The sequence below is a fragment of the Telopea speciosissima genome, chromosome 8, assembly GCF_018873765.1.
Source record: "Telopea speciosissima isolate NSW1024214 ecotype Mountain lineage chromosome 8, Tspe_v1, whole genome shotgun sequence".
In the NCBI taxonomy this organism is placed as follows: domain Eukaryota; kingdom Viridiplantae; phylum Streptophyta; class Magnoliopsida; order Proteales; family Proteaceae; genus Telopea; species Telopea speciosissima.
Genome location: NC_057923.1, coordinates 24,981,894 through 25,008,598, shown reverse-complemented (window position 1 = coordinate 25,008,598; position 26,705 = coordinate 24,981,894). Strand labels below are relative to the sequence as shown.

Here is a 26,705-nt window from a genome sequence, read left to right as displayed (position 1 = left end):
CTTACATTCAAGAATAGAAGGAGAGAGAATATAAAGAGATGAGTACAAAGTAATGTTAAGAAGGATACCGCATATAGAGTTTCCATAGATATGGAACTCTATATACGGTCAATATATATACCCCTCAAGTAGAAAAATCGAGGCATCAAATCTACAAATTGTCATGTAAGAACTAGAACTGAGTTGTAGATAAAGCCTTTGTAAGGATATCAACGAACCGGTCAGATGTGGAAATAAATTGCGCTGATAACTGGCGCTTGGCAACGCGATCACAAACTAATTGAAAATCAATTTTCACATGTTCGGTACGTGCATGGAATGTCAGATTCACAGACAATTATGTAGCACCAATGTTGTCACATCACAGAATAAGTGGACCAGGAAGACGAAATCCAAGCTCACGAAATAAAGATTATATATAGCCAAATGAGTTCGCTAGAAGCATCTGCCAGGGCCGCGTATTAGGACTCAATAGAGGAACGGGCCACCATTTTTTGTTTTCTTGAATTCTAGGATATCAGATTAGGACTGAGAAAGATATCATAACGACTTATGGATTTCCTGTCATCACCATTACCTGCCATGAGGATGTTCGTCCCCAAGGTGGTCAGTGGGGTATAGTTGGGGCTTCAGTCCCTTTCCTGGTGTCGATCCGACCTTTGCTTCTTTTCCCCGTCCTTCTTTTCTTTTTTGTCACTCGATCTCTTCTTCTTCGACCCTTTGTTATCGATTGTCTTCCGGGCTTTGATGATATCTAACATGTTGGCATACCAATAGCACCGATCCAGAAGTTCAATCATTGTTTGCCAGCTTTAGGGCTAGAGACTGGACCAACTCCCTGTTGGTGACGCCATTGTGTAGGACATTGAAGGCCATCCCGTCGTCTAGGTCTTTTACCTCTAGGGATTCACTGTTGAAGCGGGTGTTATAGTCCCGAATTGGTTCATCCGCCCTTTGCTTTACAACCAGAAGATTCGTTGTTATCTTCTTTTGCTTCACACTACTTTGGTAGCCAGTCACGAACGTGCGAGCAAGCTCTGAAAAGCTCGTTATCAAATTTGACTTTTTAGCTTCGAAAACCATAGGGCTGCCACCCCATTGAGCGAGGTCGGGAAGGCTCGACATTATATGACTTCTAAGCCCCCATAGACAGTCATCATCGCGTTGAAATAATTAATGTGGTCGTTTGGGTGGGATTTCCCATCGTATGCTTCAAAGCTTGGGGGTTGAAGTTCTTCGGAAGTTTCGCCCTCATTATTTCGACTGTGAATGGATGTAGTCCGGGCTGGGAGAAGTTCTCAGACACGGTTCCCTTCTCTAGAGCCTTCAGCTTCTAGTCAATCTCCCTGAGCTTACGATCAACCTCATTTTCGACGGGTCGGCTCAGGCCTGCTCCCGCTGTTAGGCTATTTTGGTTTTCAAGACCATTATCTCGTCGACTGTTGTCTCGATCTGTCCTTGAGTTCTTGACTCGGGTTTCCTACAAGCGAGACCTCAGGGTGCTTTCCTGCCTCATTTGGCTGGCATCGGTCCGCAAACAATCCATTTTCCACATAGTTACGGATCATTTCGGGATAATTGTTGGGTCAACACGGGCCCTAGTAGGTAAGTCACCCGTTCGGACCACTCTTGCAAGGGTGGGATTCTCTGAGTAGGTTGGGGCGATCCTGCTCGGCTCCAGGTTTCTCTAGCAGCTTGTTCGGTCTTTCGAACAACGTGCTTGAATTCTCAGGCACGAGTTGGCAGTATCGGAGGTAGTGGAGGAAGGGTTGGAACCAGTGTTGCTGTAGGCGCGAGAATCGGTGCAGGAGCTGGCATTCTCAGGGGCTGTATTTATCTTAGGTTATCCTTGAATAAAGCGCCCTACTGCAGTAGCTGTAGCTGTTGTTGCAGGTCATTGATCTATCTGACTGTGGCCAGAGCGCTCAGATCGAGAGTTATTGGTTATGTGATCGGGAGAGGTGGTGGTGGCGGCAGTGTTCCTCCATTAGGTTGTGCACCTATTGCAGGTGTGCTTGGTTTGGATGCTGCAGTTCCTGCAGCGGCTACCACGTGTCATGAAGCTTGGCGCTGCGGGAGAGCACCTCCATGGGCTGCTCGGGTAGTCCGGCGAGGTGCCCGGTTGTCTTCTTACTGAGGAGCGTCAGAGATGATTGTGGGAACAACGTCTTGTCCTTCAGCCTTTGAGAGTTCTCGTGGGTATTCTAGAGTCATTCCCACAAACGGCACCAATCTGTTGCGCTAAGAACTGGTGGTCAACCTCGGGTCGGTATTCACCTCCACGGATCGGTCCTGCACAATAAACTGTTAGTACAAGAGTGACCACGCTGAGCCGGCGTTGGACACTCCGATGCTTAAGTCAGCGCTCTTAGCAACAGATAATAAAAAATTAATTTAGATAATCAACGGTATAGTTTACCTAGGTATTTTTAGGCACTGTGGGTTTAGAGTCCTGGCGGTGATGGAGTGTCATAATGGGGGAGGAGTCCCAGGTGTGATTCAAGGCTGCATGGAGCCTTAGTCGGATATATGGATAAGATTCCTTGCGTGTTACGCCGCCGTGGGAGTATCCATGGTGCATCATTTTCGGAGCTGTTAGGCGCCATTCCTGGGATACACGGGGATGGTTAATGAAGTCAACTGTACATATGCTCGGGTTGGTTTGTACTTAATATATTTTGTGTCGTCCTTTATGATCAGGTCGTATCAACCTTGTTGGAGCGGGCTCGCCTTTCAGCCCAGTAGTATAGGCCCATTTTTAGAGATCTATCGACTCAGGGTTCAGTTTATATAGATACCCAACCGGACTGATTCTTGTGATTGGACTCGATTACGATGGTCAGTTTGGCATGCCACATGTCCACCTTTGATTGGCTTGTCGATTTATGACTCATCAGCGATATATCACATACTTTCTGAAAACAAAGGATGGTCATTGGTTGGGAAGATCCTCATAGAAATGTGCTCATGAGACAGATACAATAATTTGTTAGTGGCGACGAAAGCGATGGGATTCTCATGTAATCACAAAATTTTATGAGCATGCAAGGATCTCAATAGACACATTAATGTACTAATCTCAAGGGGAGAGCAAAGTCATCTAGAACACATTTTACCTCAAAACAATGATCACATTAATAGGGAAATGTCTTGGGACCCTAGGATAAGCCATCAAGAGGACCCCACATTTGATTAGGCCTCATCAATGAAAATTTCCAAAAACAAAAACAAAAAAGTGCAATTAGGGGTTGTATTGACTAGAAAATCGACCTTGGGTTCCTTCCAAGCTTTATTCTTTATCTTATACATATGTTTATTTCAATATATGACTCCTTTGTTAATCCATGAATTGAGATCCTTACAGCTATGGCCAGTGGTTACAGTTTTACTTCATCCATAACTCTGCCTGGCATTGATGCTCATCACACCCTCTATAACTGAACGATTAGCATGGTTATGGTCAGCTGCTACGAGACTGAAGTTCCGCATGGTAGTGAAGAAGTACAATCATTCGGTGAAGAATGGAAAGAAAAAAAAGGTGGCAAACATCCCAGTGAAGCATATGTGACAATCCAGTTTGTCAAGTCCGATGCTCCAATGCCCACAGTGGCTTTACCAAGTGTGAAGAATATGTTTAGGAGAAGGTATTCGTACACGGGAGATTCTCCCATCAACTCCATCAAATAGGTGGGCTAGGGGTTTTTATGTCATTTTAGATTGGCATAAATGCCAATCTGACTGTATTTAATGCAAGTTGTATACATACAGGGCCGTGCATGAAAATTTTTGCCATATGTTTAATATATCTTCTTGTTTTGTTAGCTAGACTTCCAGCTTTGTTTCTAGAGATATTAACACTTGTGTCCATTCCTTAGCATGGAAGGTCTCGTCTATGACATATAAGATAGGGCCATATTCCACTCCTTGGTTTCTAAACCTAGATGTTTTTGAAACCTTGTGTAACACTTGTCTTCTATCTGAAAGAGTTTCTTTTTACCAAAAAAAAAAATTGAGATTCTTACAAATATTTCTATGCATGATAATTGACTCTTAAAGTTAAAAGTCTTTCCTTATCGAAATCTATCTCAAATCTTTGTATCTATATATAATCCCTATTAAGTTTACATTAATAGTTCAAATATTCTTTCTTATATTTTTTTTTGGTTGATTCATTTGTTTCAATGTATATACATGAAAAACGTAACAATATTGGCTATATCATTTTAATTGTTAAACGTAAATTTCATATTGAAATTATTTAAGGTGTTCAAGAATTTCTTGGATAGATTCATCTCAACCTTTTCCAATCAAAATTTCAGCTTAACCGAAACACATTACATAATAATATACCAGCCTTGTGCTTAGCATGGGGATGTAATTAATCAAGTACTAGTGTCGTATGCTAAAATAATGTGTTAATATAATGTAGAATTGTATTCTAATATTAATTGAAATTATAATTGATGCTACTGTATCAATGGAATCAATTAGTTGTATGGGATTTTTTAAAAAAATATTTTAATGTGATTAACACCCTGCTTATGAGTTATTAGACAATTGGTAATTGAGTTTAGGGAAAAAGATCTCTCCTTGGTGGTGTTTCTGTAGGCCAAACTACGGTCCAGGGATAAAACCACGGTTCCCTAGAGAAACCAATTATAAACGAATTAGGGTATTGCACACCCTGGGTTAGCCCATGGTATCCCATGGGCACCCCATTTTAATTTTTTTAGGATTTCCCATGGTTGCCCATGGGAACCCTGGTGTAACCCTGTTAGGGTTTCTCCTTCCCTCATGTGTCCCACGCAATTATAGAGCACATTAGGGACAGAGAAACAACATCTCTAATCCATCACATGGCAAGAGGGATCTATCCCATACTTGAATGTGCAGTGGAAATAAATCGATTCGAGTTTCTTTCGCATCCCATAAATATTAATAATTAATAATTGAAGGAATTAAACAAGAATTGCTAACCTGATGAGCCTCAAGTGTTGCTCCTCCAAGGGACAATGGTTCTTCCTCTAGTGAGCGCTCCAAGTAAACAGATCTGAACCTCCAATGGTGCTACCAAGGTTCTTCAAGCCAATCCCAGATGCTCTCAAATTCTTCAGCACAGATCTAGGGTTTCATAAACCCTAACTCTCAAACACAGATGAGAGAAACTAGAAGAAGAAGAAGAGATCTTAAAGAGGGAGAGAGAGACCAAAACGCAGAAGAGGGGGCCAGGAAAAAATGTGGAGCACTGCCCCCTCTGCATTTTTTGGTCCCCTTTATATAATGCCACGGTTTAATTAAAAACCCTGAATGGATAAGATTTAATCCCTTTGAGAGTCTGACTCTCTCTCTCTTTGTTTGACAGTTATGTTTAAACTCAAAGTGTTTCTAAAAGGAAAAGAAGCAGAATCTAATAGGGAAAGTATTAATTAATTACGTTATTTAATATTTATGGATAATTATAATTAGCACCATATCCATTAATTAAATAAAGAATCAATTAAAATAGTAAATTCCAAATAACTCCCTATATGATAATTAATTATCATATACAGCCCCCCCCCACTAATCAACACCATCATTATGGAATCTAGGACATGTACACATGTACTGCCAAACCCCATTCCATAGTACATGTCCATATAAGAGTGTCTGTGCATCTGATCGGGTCCCGCAAAACTCGATAAAACACTTTGTTCAAATAATCATAAATAATCAATTATTTTATGTAAAATAGATTTTTCCAAAACCATTTCGAAAACGGCACTGGATCCAGATTCTGATCCGACTATACACAGACAATCTCTATCTTGGTGTTCCCCAATCGGGCAGTGGTGACCATGTTGGATAACTCCTTCACTCATAAAGTGATCACGCATTCCCAGAACATCGGCTTTGACTCTCTTGAGTCTCAGTCATTGATGAACCAAAGAATGTGATCACACTTAGCAGTGACAGGGTTCCCTCAGGCACAGGGTGTCGGTGACACATGTCTATCCCTTCCTACATCTGGCAGTAATACATGAGGGAATCGACAAAGTAGATTCTTCACCAATACACACATCAACATGTGAGTACCCGCATTCGTACCCTGACATCACATGTCTAGGTATACCCAATGCGACGACCATATGATAAGGGTGCCCAACCCAAACCCTAGTCATGACTACCATTTTAAGTAAAACTTACGGACACATAATGCTCAAAAAGTTTATATAGCATGAAGTTTATTTCGCATGTGACAATATCAAATTAAAATGTATAAATGTTTAATACAAAGGTGAACCTGGTTGAACCGGACCAAACCGGGTTTGATGGACACACACTTGTCCAACAATCTCCCACTTGTACATCAAAGCCAATTCCCCATACATTTTAAACACATGCCCTCCATGTGTTTCTCAAACACTCCTGGTGACAAAGCCTTTGTCATGGCATCAGACACATTTTCAGTTGTGTCCACTTTGGAGATACTCACGTCGCCCTGCTGGATAATCTCTCTTATGAGGTGATACTTCCGTTGCACGTGCTTGTTCCTCTGATGAGCCCTAGGCTCCTTAGCTTGTGCAATGGCCCCTCTGTTGTCACATAACAGGGGAATGGGGCCATTGACAAGGTCAGGGACTACCTCCAAATCTGATAGGAATTTCCTCAGCCAAACACCTTCCTTTGCTGTATCACAAGCTGCAAGGCATTCTGCTTCGGTAGTAGAATTGGCTGTAGACTTTTATTTCACACTCTGCCACACAATTGGCACCTCCACCCATTAGATATACCATCCCGGACGTGGATTTTCTGTCATCCTTGTCAGTTTAGAAATCCAAATTTGTGTATCCCAATACTGACAACTGATCAGATTCAAAAACCAAAAAATATTCCTTAGTCCTTCTCAGGTACTTAAGGATATTATTGACAACACTCCAATGCTCGCTTTCAGGGTTAGATTGATAACGACTTACCATACCTGCTGCATAGCAAATGTTTGGCCTCGTACACAACATAGCGTACATAAGACTCCCTACTGCTGAGGCATAGGGAATCCTCTTCATCTCTTCAATGTCTGTCTGAGACTGAGGACATTGAGATCTGGAAAAGACTGACTCCATGTCTTAAGGGAACACTTCCCCTCTTGGAGTTCTCCATGCTGAATTTGGTAAGGACTTTGTCTATATAGGTAGCCTGTGACAAGCCTAGCATCCTTTTCTGGCGATCTCTTACGAGTTTGATCCCAAGGATATAGCTAGCTTCACCAAGGTCTTTCATCGAAAATGTTGTGGATAACCACTGCTTTACTGATGAAAGAAAACCTACATCGTTATCAATCAGTAATATGTCATCTACATATAAAACAAGAAAACATACTGCCCTCCCACTGATCTTCTTGTAAACGCATGGTTCATCCATGTTTTGATCAAAATCAAACGATTTGATTGATTGATCAAACCTAATGTTCCAGCTCCTGGAAGCCTGCTTCAGCCCATAAATGGACCTCTACAATTTGCACACCTTTCTTTCTTCCTCTAAGGAAGAGAACCCCTCTGGCTGTTCCATGTAGATTTCCTCTTGAAGGAATCCATTCAGAAATGCAGTCTGCACATCAATCTGCCAGATTTCATAATCAAAGTGTGCAGCTATAGCCAATAAAATCCTGATGGATTTCATCATCATCACTAGTGAAAAGGTTTCCTCATAGTCTATACCCTCTTTCTGGGTATAGCCCTTTGCCACCAGTCTCTCTTTGAATCTTTCGACCTTTCCATCTGTGCCCTTCTTCCTCTTGAAGATCCATTTACATCCAATTGTCTTGACGCCAAGTGGTGGATCAACTAGAGTCCAGACCTTGTTGGAATGCATCGAATCGATTTCAGAGCGCATTGCCTCCAGCCACCTAGTGACATCAACATCCTTTAGAGCCTCAGATTATGTCATCGGATCATCGTCCGATTCAACCGATACCATGTGGAACTTTTCCACAGTTTTCTCTTCGGTTAGAAGAGTAAGCCTGGTGGATGGTCTAATAGTCCTCCCACCACGTCGAGGTTCTTTAGGTGTTGGTATTTCAGCGGGTATGCCAATTGGTCTCACTTCAGGAAGTGACATTTCTGAGCTATCTGATAGCTCTTTAATGACTGCTGGTTCGGACCTCTGGGTCATCATTTCTTCCTCCAGAAATGTGACGTGGTTACTTACAATGACCTTTGGTCAACTAGATCATAGAAATAATAGCCTATCGTGCCTTTGGGGTAGCCTATGAAATGGCATCTTGAAGTCTTGGATTCTAACTTGTCTGTCTGTTGCTTTCGCACATGTACTATGCAACCCCATACCCTAAGGTGTTGAATACTGGGCTTACGCCCTTTCCACAACTCAAAGGATGTTTTGGCTACAGACTTGGATGGAACCCTATTCAAGATGTAAATTGCCGTTTCTAAAGCATACCCCTAGAAGAGAGAGGCAGCTCACTATAAGTGAGCATCGTCCGGACCATATCTAATAGGGTCCGATTGCGTCGTTCGGAAACACCATTTTTTTGTGGTGTGCCTGGATTAGTTAGCTGACTAACTATTCCTTGTGATATGAGATATTCTTTAAATTCATCCGATAGATACTCCCCTCCATGATCTGATCGTTGGGACTTGACACGTTTATCGAGCTATCGTTCGACCTCGGCTTGGAATTATTTAAATTTATCAAAGGCCTTCGATTTCCTACGCATCAAGTATATGTATCCATATCTAGAGTAATCATCGGTGAATGCAATAAAGTACTCATACCCATACCTTGCTTGTATGTTTATGGGTCCACACACGTCAATGTGTATCAACTCCAACAGATCTGTGGCTCTAGCACCTTTATTGCTAAAGGGTTTCTTGGTCATTTTGCCCTGAAGGCATGACTCACAGCTGGGGAATGGTTCCACCCTCAGACTCTCTAAGGGCCCATCCCTCACCAATCTACTGATTCGGTCCAAATTAATGTGACCTAATCTTAGATGCCACAGGTATGTTGAGTTCACTGGAGCTGCTTTCCGTTTCAAATCAACATTTGAAACAACATTCATTCTAATAGGGAAATCTAGAAAATACAAACCACTTTGCATATAACCAGATGCCACAAAGGAATTATTAAAACAAATGATCAACTTAGAATTAAAGGAAAAACTATATCCGTTCAAAATAAGTTTTGAAACTGAAATTATCTTCCTCTTGAAAGAGGGTACATAATAGCAATCCTTTAAAACTAAACTAGCAGAACTAAAATTTAAAATAAAAGTTCCCACAGCCATCGCCATGGTCTCAGCTCCAGTGCCCATCCGAAGATGCACCTCATTTCTTTCCAGATTCCTTGTCTCCTTTAACCCCTGCAAATCATTGCAAATGTGAACAGTGGAACCACTATCCACCAACCAACAATTGGTCAATTCAAAAGACAAATTAGACTCATAAAGAATGTGAACATCACATGTACCTTCTTTAGCAGCCTCTGTTTCATCCGGCTTCTTGTCTTTCACAATAGCAAGGTAAGCACGACAATTTTTTTTCCAGTGACCCTCCTTCTTGCAATAGAAGCCCTTGCCTTTGCCTTTATTGCTAAATTTCCCACCCTTGGGTTTCAGGGTCTTACCCTTACATCTATTTTTCTTCTTCTTCCCACTTGAAGAAGGCTTTACCTCAATTACATTGACCTCAGCCTTGTCCTTTTTCAAGGATGCTTCAGCCTCTACCAGTGCGTTAGTAAGCTCGGTGAGCTCCATCTCCTTATCGGACATCTTGTTGGACATCTTAAAGGGTGCATAGGCAGAAGTGAGTGACGCTAAGATCACATCGGTCTTGTATCACAGGCTGAAATCAGTCCCCATGGATTCTAGTTTTTCAAACAGATTGATCATTTTCATTACATGATCCATCACTAGAGTCCCCTGGGACATCTTGGTGTTGTGGATTTGACTCACCACATCAGAATGGGCGTATGACAACTGCTTGTTGAACAATTCAGAAAGCTTATCCATCTTACCCCCAGCAATGCATATATCTTTAACCGAGTCCAGAACTGACTTTTCCAACAATCCTAGGATATAAAGTGACGCCTTGGAATCCCTCATGAGGAACTCCTGCATCTCTTCATTTGCCTCAAAATCATTTGGGTCGGGTTGAGGAGGAACTTGTTCATCAAGAACTGTGTATAGTCCTTCAGCAGTCAGGAGCAATTTAATGCTCCGGTACCAATCGACATAGTTTGTACCATTAAGTTTCTATTCGCTAATGAGTGTCAAAAGGTTGGAATTAACGGCAGCCATCGTATAATAATCTACACATGTACAAGTAAAAATCACATGCTAATTAACAACCATTGAAATTAAAATTGAGCATACACACATCAATGGTCTTTCACGATTTGGGTTTCCCTCATAACCCAAAAGATGAATTGCATACCTACAACCCTTGTATGCATTACTTACCCTGTCGGTAGTCATTATACACACCGTGGTAGTATGGACTAAGCTGTTCGCCTCATGGGCTTCCAATATTTTTGACCACCTGGGTGACATGTCCAGATCCTGTCGGCTGACATACACCCAAGTCATGTACTTACCTATTGCATTAGTTAGAAATATGGAATCATGAAAGATGGTCCACTGTCGCAGTGCCCTCTCACTATCCATACCCTAACCTATCTAGATAGAGGTAAATATACATAACCATGAGACAGTGGTCCTGGCAATGTCCTGTCGGCTTATGCAGGGCATATCACACAATCTCTACATTTATCTTGAATAGGAGGCCATGGACATGTCTACTGATTAAGACTAGTCCATATCATTCATGTATTATGATTAAAGAGGGATTAAGCAACTCTCACATACATATTATGGATGGAATAAAATAACATAATTAATCAACATTAATTAAAAAATGATTATGGGATGGCGGCATTTTTATCAGAAGCAATTAAAGAACCCTCACAATAAAAATAAAACTAATAACTATGGGTGCATTTATCATGCCATGGATGTCACGCCTCGATCATCTCCTCCGCCAGATCACGTCTTCAAAGTAGGTGACTTGCATCTCCATAAGCTTTGAGCGCCACATGTGGATCACCATCAACATGCCCTGGGAGTCCTAACTCTTCTAAAATTACGATGAAAACCTAGGAAAAATTCTATACATTTTCCTTTCCATAATAATAAAGAAACCCACCCCGCATGGAGAAACTAACCCACCATTTGGGCTGCCCATGGGGTGGAGTACATTTGTTTATAAAAAAGATAGGGGGAGAGAGAGAAAGTGAGAAAAGCATCATGTCCACCCATAATCCCATGTATCACATACATAAATAATCCATCCATTTATTAGAATGTCATTCCCATAATCACATCATAATATAATTTCATGCATGGGCATTAAAGCAAGTAAACAAATAAAAATCATATGGATTCCTTCAATCATTGAACCACCACATCACATGTGATAACATGTATCCAAGGCCATAAAATTAAAATCATAATTTGAAGGAATAAAAATTCTGTTTTGAAAAATCTGTTTTTTTATTTTATTTTATGTTAAATTGGAGGGAAAACAAGGGGGGTGCATGCAGCCCACATCCGCAGGCTGCAGGCACTCCCTGCGCAGCCTATAGGCACAAGGCCCACGGACAGCAGCCCAAGGGTGCAGGCCGCAGCCTGCAAGCTTGATGCCCGCAGGCAGCAGCCCATGTATAGGCCACACACATGGGCAAGAACAAGGGGGAGGGCGTGCACAAAGGCTTGGCAGTGTGCGCTCTCCCCCCCCCCCCCCCACACATAAAACATGATTAAAAATTTAAATTAATAAAATTAATAATCACTCCCTAATTGGATACATGCTTCAATAATTGGAATAATCAAAACAAACCAAATCCATCATCACATGGGTAGGTTGTTACACTAACAATCTTGTAACTACCCAGGTGCACATGGGAAGGTTGTTACAACAACCATAATTTAACCACTCATGTGCAACTTGCATCCTACTCATGATAATCATATTAATCCATTAATTATCTAATATTCATAGGTGGAAAAGGTGGCTCTGATACCAAACTGTAGGCCAAACTATGATCCAGGGATAAAACCACGGTTCCCTAGGGAAACCAATTATAAACCAATTAAGGTATTGCACACCCTGGGTTAGCCCATGGTGTCCCATGGGTGCCCCATTGTAATTTTTTTAGGGTTTCCCATGGTTGCCCATGGGAACCTTGGTGCAACCCTGTTAGGGTTTCTCCTTTCCTCATGTGTCCCACGCAATTATAGGGCACATTAGGGACAGAGAAACAACATCTCTAATCCATCACATGGCAAGAGGGATCCATCCCATACTCGAATGCGCAGCGGAAATAAATCAATTCAAGTTTCTTTCACATCCCATAAATATTAATAATTGATAATTGAAGGAATTAAACAAGAATTGCTAACCTGGTGAGCCTCAAGTGTTGCTCCTCTAATAGATAATGGTTCTTCCTCCAGTGAACGCTCCAAGTAAATAGATCTGAACCTCCAATGGTGCTACCAAGGTTCTTCAAGCCAATCCCAGATGCTCTCAAATTCTTCAGCACAGATCTAGGGTTTCACAAACCCTAACTCTTAAACATAGATGAGAGAAACTAGAAGAAGAATAAGAGATCTTAAAGAGGGAGAGAGAGACCAAAACACAGAAGAGGGGGCCAGGCAAAAACGTGGAGCACTGCCCCCTCTGCATTTTTTGGTCCCCTTTATATAATGCCAGGGTTTAATTAAAAACCCTGAATGGATAAGATTTAATCCCTTTGAGAGTCTGACTCTCACTTTCTTTGTTTGGCAGTTCTGTTTAAACTCAAAGTGCTTCTAAAAGGGAAAGAAGCAGAATCTAATAGGGAAAGTATTAATTAATTACTTTATTTAATATTTATGGATAATTACAATTAGCACCATATCCATCAATTAAATAAAGAACCAATTAAAATAGCAAATTCCAAATAACTCCCTATATGATAATAAATTATCATATACCCCCCAACTAATCAACACCATCATTATGGAATCTAGGGCACTGCCAAATCCCATTCCATAGTACATGTCCATATAAGAGTGTCTGTGCATCTGATCGGGTCCCGCAAAACTCGATAAAACACTTTGTTCAAATAATCATAAATAATCTATTATTTTATGTAAAATAGATTTTTACAAAACCATTTTCAAAACGGCACTGGATCCAGATTTTGATCCGACCATACACAGACAATCTCTATCTTGGTGTTCCCCAATCGGGCAGTGGTGACCATGTTGGATAACTCCTTCACTCACAAAGTGATCATGCATTCCCAGAACACCGACTTTGACTCAGTTGAGTCTCAGTCATTGGTGAACCAAAGAATGCGATCACACTTAGCAGTGACAGGGTTCCCTCAGGCACAGGGTGTCGGTGACACATGTCTATCCCTTCCTACATCTGGCAGTAATACATGAGGGAATCGACAAAGTAGATTCTTCGCTAATACACACATCAACATGTGAGTACCCGCATTCGTACCCTAACATCACATGTCTAGGTATACCCAATGCGATGACCATCTGATAAGGGTGCGCAACCCAAACCCTAGTCCTGACTACCATTTTAAGTAAAACTTACGGACACATAATGCTCAAAAAGTTTATATCGCATGTGACAATATCAAACTAAAATGTATAAATGTTCAATACAAAGGTCAACCGGGTTGAACCGGACCGAACCGGGTTTGATGGACACACACTTGTCTAACAGTTTCCTATGCCGTCTCACAGGGCACCATGAAATGATGCCTCTGCCCCTTGGGTTGACACCCAGGCGTGCTCCACAATTGGCCTAGACACTTGTGTAGAGACCATGCAACCAAGTAGAGATCTTTTGCCCGTGAGTTTAAATGAACATCTACTACCTTAGCACTTGGTTCTACAAAATTTGCTAATTGTGGATTTGTTCCAGTGCTTCATTAGCAAACAAAGTAGGATTGGGACTTCTTTCTAACATGGTGTTAGGGACATATTATGGCTGGGCTTAGGCCCGGCTTAACAAAAGCAGTTTAGCTTTTTTTTAATTTTTTATTCTTCTCAATCAGCTTTTTGTTATTCAGACACATGGCAGAGTCAAATTGTAATTAAAACATTACTAAGGCACGTGAGCACTTGATGATAAGTACATGTTCACAAGGTTTTGAGTGCGAGCTAGAATTCCATATGGCAAGAAAAAAGGCAGTTTTTTTTTTTTTTATAGATAATATCACTTTATTTCCAAAAGGAAGAAAAAAGAGGGAAGGAATATATAGACACAGCCAGCAGGTTTACAAACAACTCCTCCCAGAGTTGGCATCACAGGCTGAAGAAACAAAGAACACCCAGTTGCTTGACACCCTAAGACAACGCAATTTGAGGCAACAAACATTGGGAGAAAAATCATTGCCCTAAATCCAAGAGACGGTAATTTCCTATATCCGTGATGAATATTATAGAACTTCATGCATGACTAGCAAGACAAAAGACTTCAAATGAATCAGAGTAGTCCACATAGAAAATGTAGAGGCGGACAAAAGACTTCAAATGAATCGGAGTAGTCCACATAGAAAATGTAGAGGTGAGTAGAATACTTCCTTTTTTAAATATATGATAGTAAAAGCCACATACATCTCTAAGCTCTGTTTCTAGTTTCTAGTAGATCACATCAAGATACATCACGAAAAAAGTTAACTGGTCTTTTTGTGTTGGAGATTTCATAAAGAAACGTCACATGAATTATAAACTTACCTTAGGAGTATGTAATTTCTGAATTACAAACATAGCTTTGTTTACTTGTCCTCTAAGAAGCTCTGTTTCTACGGGAGTAGCCGAGGTGTCCAATAAGGAAGCACGGAAAGAGCAAGTAATCAGCTTCACCAAAGCCAACATGGAAAACATTAGTTGGCTAGCTGCATGATGATGTCGTGGTAATACAAGCCTTCATATCAAACCGTCCCGTTCATCGGACGTTGATTGACAATGGAGCATCAATCGATATGATGTCATAGGATGTTTTTCGTCAATTTGGGTTCGGAGATGACAGCTTGAAGCCTAACAGAACGAACTCATATGGATTTTCTGGCTCATTAGCGACAATCTAAGGAACCATTGAAATGACGCTAACTGTTGGAGATCACCCCTATGAGAAGACTGTCAAGGTCAATTTCATGGTGGTGAAGGTTGTGTCTGCCTTCAAAGTCATATTAGGCCGACCTTCACTAAATGCGCTGAGAATGATAGTATCTACCAAGCACTTAATGATGGAAGTTTCCAACAGAGAATGACATCGGAAAATTATATTGATTGTGCATTTGTTTCCGTGTCATAAAATGAGTTTTAGTAGCTTCACGGTGAGTTTGGGCCAATGCATAAAATAGTGACTAGGAAAAGCAATATAATATTTCCACAAAAAAAAAGCAATATAATTTTATTTTATATATTATGGTTATTACATTTTTCCTGATGGCCCCACATCGTAAGGCTACAATTCCATGATGAATGAGTGGCAAGACGAAGATTTGAAATGCAACAGAGTATCTACCACAAAAAAAAGGGAAAATTATACTACCACCCCATGAGGTTTGTAATAAATATAGAGCGACCCCTGTGTTTCTAAATTATATAGCCACACCCCCTAAGTGGACGGTGTTAAATAATACATTTTAAATACCAACTTTGCCCTCTTCTTCCCCAAATTTGAAGTTACCTCTATCGCTGACCTTCAACTCCATCGCTGACCTGCAACTCCACCACACAAGTATTCATTTATGCATCTATGTCTTCTCCCTCATCTCTTCTCCCTCTATTCTTTCGCAGATTTTTTTTTCTCTCTCGGGTTTTTTCCCTTGCTCTCATTCATTCGCTATTAACGCTAAAAAATCTGCAAACCCAAACTTTGAATCTCGACCTAACATGGTCTTCGTCGTGTTCTCCGCAAAGATTGCAGCGAGAATTGCAACATCAGACCTTTCTTGCAATGGAACAGAAACCCAGAATCCCAAGCACATGCCACTGTCTTCCTCGCCGAGTTCTATGGTCGTGTTGGGCTCATGAATCTCATTAATGCCGGACCTGAACACCTCCGTCCTGGTAACTACCCCCTGCGGCGGCTTGAATTTGTTTCCCTAAGGAGAAGAAATCTGAAAACCTTTCTGAATTCGATCTCACAATTTCAATGATAGAAAGCCTGATCTGCACCTCGGAAATGAAGAAACCCGTAGATGGGTTCTCTGTTTCTGCCTCATCTTCTTCTAATGGAACTCTGTTTCAGAGGAGGCTCGAATTTCATCCCGCTTGGAAGTCTTTCACTAGTTTTAGTAAAGGCAGTGAGATTTCCATATCGAGACTTCGAATCCCAGCTCGGATTCTCAGAGATCCGCCTCCCTAAAGGCTGTTGCGTTGGCTTCGGTGGGGAAGAAATCAGAGGGCGGTGATTTTTTTGAAATTGGGTTGGATCCAGAGCTTATTTCTGGAACTACGCTTCGAAGAATCGTGAGTTTGTTCTATTGGTTTTTTTCGTTAATTTGATTCTGTTAAAAATTTGGGTTTTGGGATTCACTGTCATCGAAACCGATAAAGTGAATTTCCATTTGTCACCGTTTATTGAACGTGTTTCAAGTACTGCAATAAGTTCGGCTTATCTACGTTGATCCCTTGTATTTGTTGTGGGTTTTCTCGTACGAATACTATCGTCGGTCTTGGCTTGTTTGCCTCGTTGTAATTCTAGTTTTTCTACTTTACTCATTAGTTGTGTTTCCCTGATCATCAAATTTGGTAGAAGCTCAATTCGCTTTCGTTGTGTTCCGGTTCTCTTTGAGTAGGAATTAATAGAATATTTTGCAGGGTGCTGGGTTGGAAAATATGGGGAATACTTGTTTTCTGAATTCAGTATTGCAATGCCTCACATATACAGAGCCCTTTGCCGCATATTTGCAGAGTGGGAAGCTTCAGTCTTTATGTGAGTCTCTCTCTCTCTCTCTCTCTCTACATAGTATCGACAGGAAAGATGAGTTCTTCCTTCTGTCTAATTTGTCAAATTCTTCTGCTGGAATTTATAAGATATCTTCTGCTGGAATTTATAAGATGTTGTAGATGTAAATGTCCATAAAGCTTGCAGCTCTGTCAATCCGCCCGTTGAAGCGGTTCAGAAAGGTGCTCCGGTGGTTCAAATCTCCTTTGAAGCGGCGGAAGTAACAGGGCAGGGGAAGGGGGTGGGAAGGGATGGTAAGCTCAAACCCCTACTAGGGGTATATTAGTTATTTTAAGTCATGAATTACCAACACCGTACCACTTAACGGGAATGATATAACAAAGTGGGGCTGACTCTAACAACTAACCAAACCTCAAGGGGTGTGGCTGAAAAGAATATTTTCAGATTTCATACTACTAGTTAAGTTTACAATTTATAGACATTTGATATTAATATTACCGAAGGTCTTAATTTCACATTCTTTTTATTTTTTTTGTCGGTAGAAGTCTTAATTTCACATTCAAAGTCTCAATTTCGTAAGAACCTCTTCAACATGCAAGACACGATATATTGAAACTTTCTTGATGCATTCTTCCTCAAACGGGCAATTTGACCTAGGTAGGATGCTTATAAATACTTGTGGGAGGAGAATGCATGCCCCCACAACACCAATAAGAGCTTCATTGTCACCTTACAATACCAACAATTGTTTTTTTTCTTGAAAAACCCTGGCTTACAAAGATGAATATCTTCCCTAAATTTTCTCTCTTTTTGGGCTTTTTTATCCTCCTTTTTCACTTCATTTTGCCTCAACTGGTTCTATCCAGACCAGTTAAGCAACCTTTCAAGTCCCTCCAGCCTTTGGAAGGATGTCATAAGGGGCAGATGGTGAAAGGGCTTTATGAGCTCAAACAGTATCTCAAGAAATTTGGTTACCTGAGTTATCCTCAATTAAACAACAGCCTCACCCATGCCAATGACGACGAGCTCGATGACCAATTGGAGGCCGCGGTAAAGACCTATCAGCTCAATTACAATCTGAAGGTCACAGGGACCTTAGATTCACAAACAGTGAAGCAACTGATGGTGCCAAGATGTGGTGTTCCAGACATCATCAATGGAACGAGTTCAATGCGATCAGGGAAGAAGAGACACCATGATGGCTCAAATACTCTCCACACAGTCTCCCATTTTTCTTTCTTTTCAAATATGGAAAAATGGCCAGATTCCAAGCGCAATCTCACATACCGATTCCATTCCAGTGCTCAAATAAGTGTAGTTCAGGACTTGCAGTCTGTCTGCTCAAAAGCTTTCGCAAGATGGGCACAAGTAAGCCATTTTACATTCAAAGAAGTAGCAGAAGGTACCACTGCTGACATAGAAATTGGATTCCATCGCGGAGACCATGGAGATGGCTATGCATTTGATGGACAAGGGTCGACTCTAGCTCATGCCTTTGCACCAACTGATGGAAGGTTCCATTATGATGCTGATGAGAATTGGAGTACTAATCCAGGACAAAATATGATGGACTTAGAATCAGTTGCTGTGCATGAAATTGGACACCTTCTAGGCCTTGGGCACTCCTCAGTTCAAGAAGCTATCATGTACTCTAGCATATCATCTGAGGTTACAAAAAGAGATCTCCATAGCGACGATGCTATGGGAATTCAGTACTTATACGGTTCCTCTAAATAAAAGATGTATGTGAAATGAGAATCATTTTACTAAGTAACCATGATGTTTTTACAGTATAAAGTGACTAGGTACCATGTTGAAAATAAGACCGATGAGTGCTAAATAAGGGTATGATAGAACACAAGTTCGCTTGAAATTCCTTGATTGTATTAATGCTGAGAATTATTGAATATACACAAGAGCTTGCCCTAGTCAGCTTACATTCAAGAATAGAAGGAGAGAGAATATAAAGAGATGAGTAGAAAGTAATGTTGAGAAGGATACCGCATATAGAGTTTCCATAGATATGAAATTCTATATACGGTCAATACACCCCCTCAAGTAGAAAAATCGAGACATCCAATCTTCAAATTGTCACGTAAGAACTGGAACCGAGATAAAGCCTTAGTAAGGATATCAACGAGCCGATCAGATATGGAAATAAATTGCGTTGATAACTGGCGCTTGACAACTCGATCACGAACAAAGTAAAAATCAATTTCAACAAGTTTGGTGCGTGCATGAAATGCCAGATTCACAGACAATTATGTAGCGCCAAAGTTGTCACATCACAGAATAAGTGGACCACGTAGACGAAATCCAAGCCCACGAAATAAAGATTATATATAGCCAAATGAGTTCGCTAGAAGCATCTGCCAGGGCCGCGTATTTGGAGTCAATAGAGGAACAGTCCACCATTTATTGTTTTCTTGAATTCTAGGATATCAAGTTAGGACCGAGAAAGATATCATAACTACTTATGGATTTCCTGTCATCACCATTACATGCCATGTCGTCCTCAAGGTGGTCAGTGGGGTATAGTCTGGGCTTCGGTCCCTTTCCTGGTGTCGATCCGACCTCTGCTTCTTTTCCCTGTCCTTATTTTCTTCTTTGTCACTTGATCTCTTCTTCTCTGACCCCATGTTATCGATTGTCTTCCAGGCTTTCATGATATCTATCATGTTGGCGTACTGATAGCACCAATCCAGTAGTTCAATCATTGTTGGTCGGCTCCAGGGCTAGAGATCGGACCAACTCGCTGTTGGTAATGCCATTGTGTAGGGCGTTGAAGGCCATCCCGTCGTCCAGGTCTTTTACCTCCAGGGATTCACTGTTGAAGCGGGTGATATAGTCCCCAATTGGTTCATTTGCCCTTTGCTTTACAGCCAGTAGATTCATCATTGTCTTCTTTTGCTTCACACTACTTTGGAAGTGGACCACTAACGCGCGAGCAAGCTCTGAAAAGCTCTGTATCGAATTTGACTTTTTAGCTTCAAAAACCACAAGGCTGCCACCCCTTTGAGTGAGGTCGAGAAGGCTCGACATTTGACGACTTCTAACCCTCCGTAGACATTCATCATCATGTTAAAATAATTAATGTGATCGTTTGGGTCGGATTTCCCATCGTATGCTTCAAAGCTTGGGGGTTGAAGTTCTTCAGAAGCTTCGCCCTCATTATTTCGACTGTGAACGGATGTTATCTGGGCTGGAAGAAGTCCTCAGACACGGTTCCCTTCTCTAGGGCCTTCAAATTCTTGTCAATCTCCCTAAGCTTACGATCAAGCTCATTTTCGACGGGTCGGCTCGGGCTTGCTCCCGGGGTTTGTCCATTTTGGTTTTCACGACCATTATCTCGTCGACTATTTTCTCGGTCCGTGTTTCTCGAGTTCTCGGCTCGGGTTTCCTACAAGCAAGACCTTAGGGTGCTTTCCTGCCTCATTTGGCTGGCATCGATCCACGAACAATCCGTTTGCTGTACAGTTACAGATCGTTCCGGGATTATTATTGGGTCAACACGGGCCCTGGTGGGTAAGTCACCCATTCGGACCACTCTTGCTAGGGGTGGGATTCTCCGAGCAGGTTGGGGCGATCCTGCTTGGCTCCAGGTTTCTTGGGCGGCTAGTTCGGTCCACCGAACAACGTGCCCAACTTCTCAAGCAATAGTTGGTAGTATCGGAGGTGGTAGAGGAAGGGTTGGAGCCAATGCTGCTGTAGGCACGAGAATCGGTGCAAGAGCCGACATTCTTAGGGGTTGTATCTGCCTCAGGTTGTCCCTAAATAAAGCCCTGTTGTAGTAGCTATTGTTGCAGGTCGTTGATCTGTCCGACTGTGGCTAGAGTGCTTAGATCGAGAGTTATTGGATGTGTGATCGAGAGAGGCGGTGGTGACAGCAGTGTTCCTCCATTAGGTTGTGCACCTATTGTAGGTGTGCTTGGTTTGGATGCTGCAGTTGCTGCAAGGGCTACCAAGTGTCGTGAAGCTTGGCGCTGCGGGCGAGCACGTCCATGGGCTGCTCGGGTATTCCGACGAGGTGCCAGGTTGTCTTCTTCTTGAGGAGCGTCAAAGATGATTGTGGGAACGTCTTGTCCTTCAGCCATTGAGAGTTCTCGTGGATATTCTAGAGTCATTCCCACAAACGGCACCAATCTGTTGCGCTAAGAACTGGTTGCAACCTCGGGTCGGTATTCACCTCCTCGGGTCGGTCCTGCACATAAACTGTTAGTACAAGAATGACCGCGCTGAACCGGCGTTGGACACTCCGATGCTTAAGTCAGCGCTCTTAGCAAAAGATAATAAAAAATTAATTTAGATATTCAACGGTATAGTTTACCTAGGTATTTTTAGGCGCTGTGGGTTTAGAGTCCTGGCAGTGATGGAGTGTCATAACGGGGGAGGAGTCCCAAGTGTGATTCAAGGCTGCATGGAGCCATAGCCGGATATATGGATAAGATTCCTTGCATGTTACGCCTCCGTGGGAGGATCCATGGTGTGTCATTTTCGGAGCTATTAGGCGCCATTCCCGGGATACGCGGGGATGGTTAATGAAGTCAACTTTACATATGCTCGGTTCGGTCTGCACTTAATATATTTTGTGCCGTCCTGTATGATCGGGTAGTATCAACCTTGTTGGAGCGGGCTCGCCTTTCAGCCCAGTATTATGGGCCTACTTTTAGAGATCTATCGACTCAGGGTTCAGTTTGTAGTGATACCCAACCAGACCGACTCTTGTGATCGGACTCGGTTGCGATGGTCAATTTGGCATGCCACATGTCCACCTTTGATTGGCTTGTTGATTTATGACTCATCAGCGATATATCACATACTTTCTAAAAACAAAGGATGGTCATTGGGTTGGAAAGATCATCATAGAAATGTGTTCATGAGACAGATACAATAATTTGTTAGTGGTGACGAAAGCGATGGGATTCTCATGTAATCACAAAATTTTATGAGCATGCAAGGATCTCAATAGACACATTAATGTACTAATCTCAAAGGGAGAGCAAGGTCACCTAGAACACTCAAATGGTGTGTTCTTCCAAAGGAATGCAACACTTGAAGATCTCCCAAGCTTGCTTCACCTCCAATGGCCAATGGTGCTTGAGGAAGAAGAAGACTCTCTTTTTCTCTCTCTAAGCTCTCTTACAATTTTGTGCAAATTGTTCTAATGATTTTTTCTCTATCATCATCAAATATCCTTGGCCTTAGGTCTCTTTATATATATAGAGACCTAATTGAGGAGGTGGCAAACCTACGGTCCAAATCTAACCATAAGATTATCCTAAATTACACATAAGGACAAAACTTATCCAAAATTATAGTAAAGGACGATCCTACCGGGGCGTAACTTGAAAAACCTCTTGCGGTAGGTAATTTTATTATATTTTCTCCCCACACTACTAATACCTATAATGGGCCATTGCAACCATGGAATAAATGTCACCGCCACAATTCTGATCCATTATAATTTATCACGAGAGTATGGAGGACTTTGATTGGCCATAAAACTCTTTGAAAACTCTTTTCTAAAATACATTTCATTTAATATTAATAAAATAAAATACTCTTTGCAAACACTTTACAAAATACCAAGGCCTTGGATTTGGCACAATCAAATCCGTTCACTATCTTTTTGGTGTTCTCCCTTTACAGGCAGTGGAAACTTTATTGAGCATCACATCCATAACTATTTACATTGTGCACACCGAGCGGCTGATAGATAGTCAGTCCTTTCGGTAGACATCAACCATTGACACCCCAAAAATGTACAGAACATAAATAAAATGGCAAGTGTCTCTCAAGTACAGAGAAAATAACTACCGGAGATTCCCGTTGCAACTACAACTTGACAGTGAATAATTCGAGAATCCCGGTGGATCATGTTCAACACGAAATGTGCCTATATTTACATTTTGGTCCAATCACTATTATACGAATGTAAAATATAGCAACTATAGAACAGATTGCCCAAATCTATCCGTAGTTGTGAACAAAACAGTTTGAATTGGGCAGATGCAATATACAATTGTGACAAGCACATAATTAAATACAACTAAATTAATTAATTTAATCAAATTAAATTGGGTTTGATGGACACACAAACGTTACATCCAACAATCTCCCACTTGTACATTAAACCCAATGTCCAACAAGTTTTATCCCCATGTTCTCAACATGTCTATTAAATACTACTGGAGTTAGCCCCTTGGTTAAGGGGTCAGACAAATTATCTACAGAATCAACTTTGGCAATCGATATGTCCCCTCTTTATATTATCTCTCGAATGAGATGATATTTGTGCTCCATGTGGTTGTTCTTCTGATTTGCTTTTGGTTCCTTAGCTTGAGTAATGGCTCCTTTGTTATCACATAACAAAGTCATGGGGTCTTTAACGAGGTCAGGTACTACCTCCATGTCGGCGAGAAATTTTCTAAGCCATACCCCTTCCATAGCTGCTTCACAAGCTGCTAAGTATTCAGCCTCAGTTGTGGAATCCGCCGTTGACTTCTGCTTTGCACTCTTCCATATGACAACCCCTCCTCCTAGCACAAATATCATGCCAGATGTCGATTTTCAGTCATCTTTATCTGACTAGAAATCTGAGTCTATGTACCTTACTACTGATAAGTTATCTGCACTATAAACAAGGAAATAATCCTTTGTTCTTCTCAAGTACTTCATGATGCACTTAACAGCTATCCAATGTTCCTGTCCAAGGTTTGATTGGAATCGACTAACCATACCAACTGCATGACAAATATCTGGTCTGGTATATAGCATTGCATACATGAGGCTTCCAACAGCCGAAGCATATGGAACCCCTTTCATAGTTTCTCTGTCCTCAGGGGTCTGTGGGCATTGTGACTTAGAAAGTGCTATGCCATGTCTAAAGGGAATGTTTCCTCTTTTAGAATCTTTCATTCTAAACCTCCAGAACTTTGTTTGTGTAATTAGCTTGGGACAGACCTAAAATTTTACGTTTCCTGTCTCTGACTATCTTGATGCCTAGTATATACGTGGCATCACCCAGGTCTTTCATAGAGAAGTTGGTGGAAAGCCATTTCTTAACAGAAGTGAGCATTCCAACATCATTCCCAATGAGAAGTATGTCATCTACATACAGGACAAGGAAACAGATTGAACTCCCACTGAATTTCTTGTAGACACATGGCTCATAAGCGTTCTGATCAAAACCAAACTCTTTGATCGTTTGATCAAACTTGATGTTCCAGCTTCTAGATGCTTGTTTAAGTCCATAGATTGACTTCAACAATTTGCACACTTTGTTCTCTTCCCCATGGGAAATGAACGCCTCTGGCTGAAGCATGTAAATGTCCTCATCAAGACGTCCATTCAGCAAGGCTGTCTAGACATCCATCTGCCAGATCTCATAATCAAAGTGCGCCGCTATGGCAAGTAAAATCCGAATGGATTTTAACATTGCAGCTGGCGAGAAGGTCTCCTCATAGTCTATGCCTTCTCTTTGGGTATAACCCTTGGCTACCAGCCTTGCCTTATATCTCTCCACGCTTCCATCGGTGCCTTTCTTCTTCTTGTAGATCCATTTGCATCCTATAGGATTAATGCCTTCAGGTGGATCCACTAGTGTCCAAACGCCATTGGAGTACATGGAGTCCATTTCGGATTTCATAGCATCTAACCATCTAGTTGCATCCGCAGCTCCTATAGCCTCTTGGTAGGTGCAGGGATCCATATCCAAAGTATCGGTGACCACGTAGAACTCTTCTACTTTGTTTGATTCCTCGCTAAAGAAAACCAAACGGTCAGGAGCCTTGATTGTTCTCCCACTGCGCCTAGGCTCTATAGGATTCATCACCGGTGGTGAAGTTTCAACGGGTGGTGGTGTAGGGACCATCTGAGTATCCATGATATCTAACTCTTGAATTACAATTGGCTCAATTCTAGGTGCAATGGTCATCCTCGAGAAACATGGCGTCACCTTTTTCTCTGTTGGGTTATAAAAATAGTAACCCACAGTGCCTTTGGGGTAGCCTAGGAAATGGCATCTATCAGTCCTGGGTTCAAGCTTGTCTGCATGCTGTCATTTCACATGTGAAACACAACCCCATACCTTAAAGTGTCATAGACTAGGCTTGCACCCTGTCTACAACTCATATGGTGTCTTGGGCACAGACTTGCTTAGAACCCTGTTTAGAATGTATATAGCCGTTTCCAATGCATACCCCCAAAATGACAAGTGCAGCTGAGAATAGGTGAGCATGGATCGAACTATATCTAACAGAGCTCTGTTTCTACACTCTGACACACCGTTTGTTGTGGTGTGCCTGGTGCCGTCAGCTGTGATAAGATCCCCTTATCTCGTAAGTGGTCCAAGAATTTGTCGGATAAGTATTCACCTCCTCGATCGGATCTGAGGAATTTAATATGCCTATCTAATTAGTTCTCAACCTCGGCTTGGATCTCTTTGAACTTTTCAAAAGTTTCCGATTTACGATGCATTAGATAAACATAGCCATAAAGTGAATAGTCATCGGTGAAAGTGACGAAGTACTGATATCCCTGCCTAGCAATGATGTTCAATGGTCCACAAACATCTGAGTGGATTAAATCTGACGTTCCGTTGGCTCTTCCTCCTTTCTTAGGAAAGGGTAACTTGACCATTTTACCTTGTAGACATGATTCACAGGTTGGAAATGGCAGAACCTCTAGACTTTCAAGAGGTCCATCCTTTAACTAACCTATTTATCCTGTCTATCCCTATGTGGCCTAGTGTAAGATGCCATAAATATGTTTGATTATCTGGAGAATACTTTCTTTTCATTACATTAACATTCATGCTGGAATCACCGGATTCATTTAAGACAGAATTGAGAAAGTAAAGGCCATTCAATTTAAAACCAGAGGCAATAAACTTGCCCTGAAGAGTAATGATCATATCATTATCAAATGAAACCTTCTAACCATCATCAATAAGTCTTGGAACCGAAATCAAATCCCTACTAAATCTAGGTAATAACAATTATTAAGTTTCAAATAACCAGCATTACTAAAATAAATGAAAAAAGTTCCTACAGCTACTACTTCAACTTCATCTCCAGTTCCAACTTTGAGGGTGATCTCATTCCTTCTTGTCCTTCTGCTCTCCCGAAACCCCTGTAACTTATTGCAAATGTGTGCGGTGGACCCAGAGTCCACACACCTCACGTTAGTTGGTCCAACCAACATAAGAGATTCAGAAACAACAAAAGATTCAAAAATACCTATCTCTGGCTTGTCCTTCTTCAAGGAAGCTAGGTACTCTTGGCAGTTTCTCTTCCAGTGTCCAGTCTTGCCACAATGGAAACACTTTCCTTTGTTAGCTATAGCCTTTTTCTTCTACACTCCTCCCTCTTTCACACCGATTGACTTGCCTTTCTTGCTTTTCTTAGTCCTCTTCTTTTTCTTGTTCTTTGAACCCTGAGAACTCTTCTCAGTAACAAGAGAAATAACCTTATTTTTCTTAAGTGTACTTTCTACTTCTATAAGCATGTTAGTAAGCTCAGAGACGTTGTTAACCACTACTTTATTCATGTGGAAGTTCATGATAAAGGAGCTATAGGCGTCAGGAAGTGAGGCAAAGATAATCTCTATCTTGAAGTCCAACTCAAATAGAGTACCCTTATTCTCCAATCCAGAGAAGAGCTTGGTAAGCTTCATCATATGATCCTTGATTGTGATACTGTCATGCATCTTTGTAGAGAATAGCGCTGA

At 41.4% G+C, this 26,705-nt stretch overlaps 2 protein-coding genes across 2 annotated transcripts; one reads left to right on the top strand and one right to left on the bottom strand.

The window, feature by feature from the left end:
* The first annotated feature begins 17,756 nt into the window (after window positions 1-17,756).
* LOC122672195 (metalloendoproteinase 3-MMP-like) lies at window positions 17,757-18,713 on the top strand. Its single transcript, XM_043869691.1, has one exon. It carries the CDS (start codon window positions 17,757-17,759, stop codon window positions 18,711-18,713), a length of 957 nt encoding a protein of 318 aa, XP_043725626.1.
* A 7,617-nt stretch (window positions 18,714-26,330) lies between these two features.
* LOC122672194 lies at window positions 26,331-26,684 on the bottom strand. Its single transcript, XM_043869690.1, has one exon. It carries the CDS (start codon window positions 26,682-26,684, stop codon window positions 26,331-26,333), a length of 354 nt encoding a protein of 117 aa, XP_043725625.1.
* Between the last annotated feature and the right edge of the window lie 21 nt (window positions 26,685-26,705).